Source organism: Gracilinanus agilis, unplaced genomic scaffold (assembly GCF_016433145.1).
Source record: "Gracilinanus agilis isolate LMUSP501 unplaced genomic scaffold, AgileGrace unplaced_scaffold2190, whole genome shotgun sequence".
Classification (NCBI taxonomy): Eukaryota; Metazoa; Chordata; class Mammalia; order Didelphimorphia; family Didelphidae; genus Gracilinanus; species Gracilinanus agilis.
The window spans coordinates 1-1,178 of NW_025353471.1; the positions used below are offsets into that span (position 1 = coordinate 1).

The 1,178-nt window shown below is 52.9% G+C and overlaps 1 protein-coding gene across 1 annotated transcript; it reads left to right on the forward strand.

Moving 5' to 3' along the window:
* The first annotated feature begins 95 nt into the window (after positions 1–95).
* Positions 96–961, forward strand: LOC123254426 (homeobox protein Hox-B8-like). The gene has a single exon (XM_044683453.1). The coding sequence runs from the start codon at positions 131–133 to the stop codon at positions 725–727; it is 597 nt and encodes a 198-aa protein (XP_044539388.1). The 5' UTR covers positions 96–130; the 3' UTR covers positions 728–961.
* The last annotated feature ends 217 nt before the right edge of the window (positions 962–1,178 follow it).

Sequence of the window (1,178 nt, forward strand, 5' to 3'; positions counted from 1 at the left end):
GCACTAGAGCCGGTGATTCGTGTTGTTTTTTTTTTTTTTCTCTCTCTCTCTCTCTCTCCCTCCCTTTCCCCCTCCCCACCCCCTCCCCAATAACCCCCAACACCGACGCCGCCACCAAAAATTCAATAAAATGAGCTCCTATTTCGTCAACTCACTGTTCTCCAAATACAAAACTGGGGAGTCCCTGCGCCCCAACTATTATGACTGCGGGTTCGCCCAGGATCTGGGCGGAAGACCCACGGTGGTGTATGGACCCAGTACCGGAGGAAGCTTCCAGCATCCGACGCAAATTCAGGAATTCTATCACGGGGCATCCTCTCTCTCCACTTCCCCGTACCAGCAGAACCCGTGCGCGGTGGCTTGTCACGGGGATCCGAGCAACTTCTACGGTTACGACCCTCTGCAGAGACAGACGCTCTTCGGGGCCCAGGACTCGGACCTGGTGCAGTATGCCGACTGTAAGCTCGCCGCCGCCAATGGCCTGGGGGAGGAAGCTGAGGGCTCGGAGCAAAGCCCTTCTCCCACGCAGCTCTTCCCCTGGATGCGACCGCAAGGTGAGGCTGCGGAAGAAGCAAGGAGTGAGGTTGAAAGGGAGGAAGGGAGGCAGGGAGGCAGGGAGGCAAGAAGGACTGGCAGGCAGATGGCCGAGGGCCGGGAAAAACAGCGGGTTGAGGGATACCGAGCCAGGGAGAAGGAGATTTTGAGTGCAGGCGTGTGTTTTTACTAAAGAGGATAGCTAAAAGACATTTCCTGAACCCATAAACCCCCTCAACCTTTCTCTGTTTTTCTTCTTCCATCTATTTTTGTAAACTGTTTTATGGGGTTTATGGAGACAGGATGATAGGAGTGGGGCTTGAGGGGGGGACTCTCAACTTTTGCACTTGTAAATTGCTTTATAGTTTAATTACCCTGAAGAAACTTTTCTTCTCAGGGTAGAGGCTCTGGGGGCTTTTCAAGGTGGGTCTATTACCCCCCCCTTTTTTTATTCTCTCCTCTCCACCTCCTTCTTTCCAAAGTTTATGGCGCATTTAAATGATTAGAAACCCCATAGACCTGCCCGAATAAGGCTCTAAGCGGTGGGGGGGGGAGGTGTCCCCCTTTTTCTCCCACTTTTTTGACTCTTGTATATGACCCCCCTATCCCTTCACTCCATATGCATCTCCTACTCCCCTCTGCTG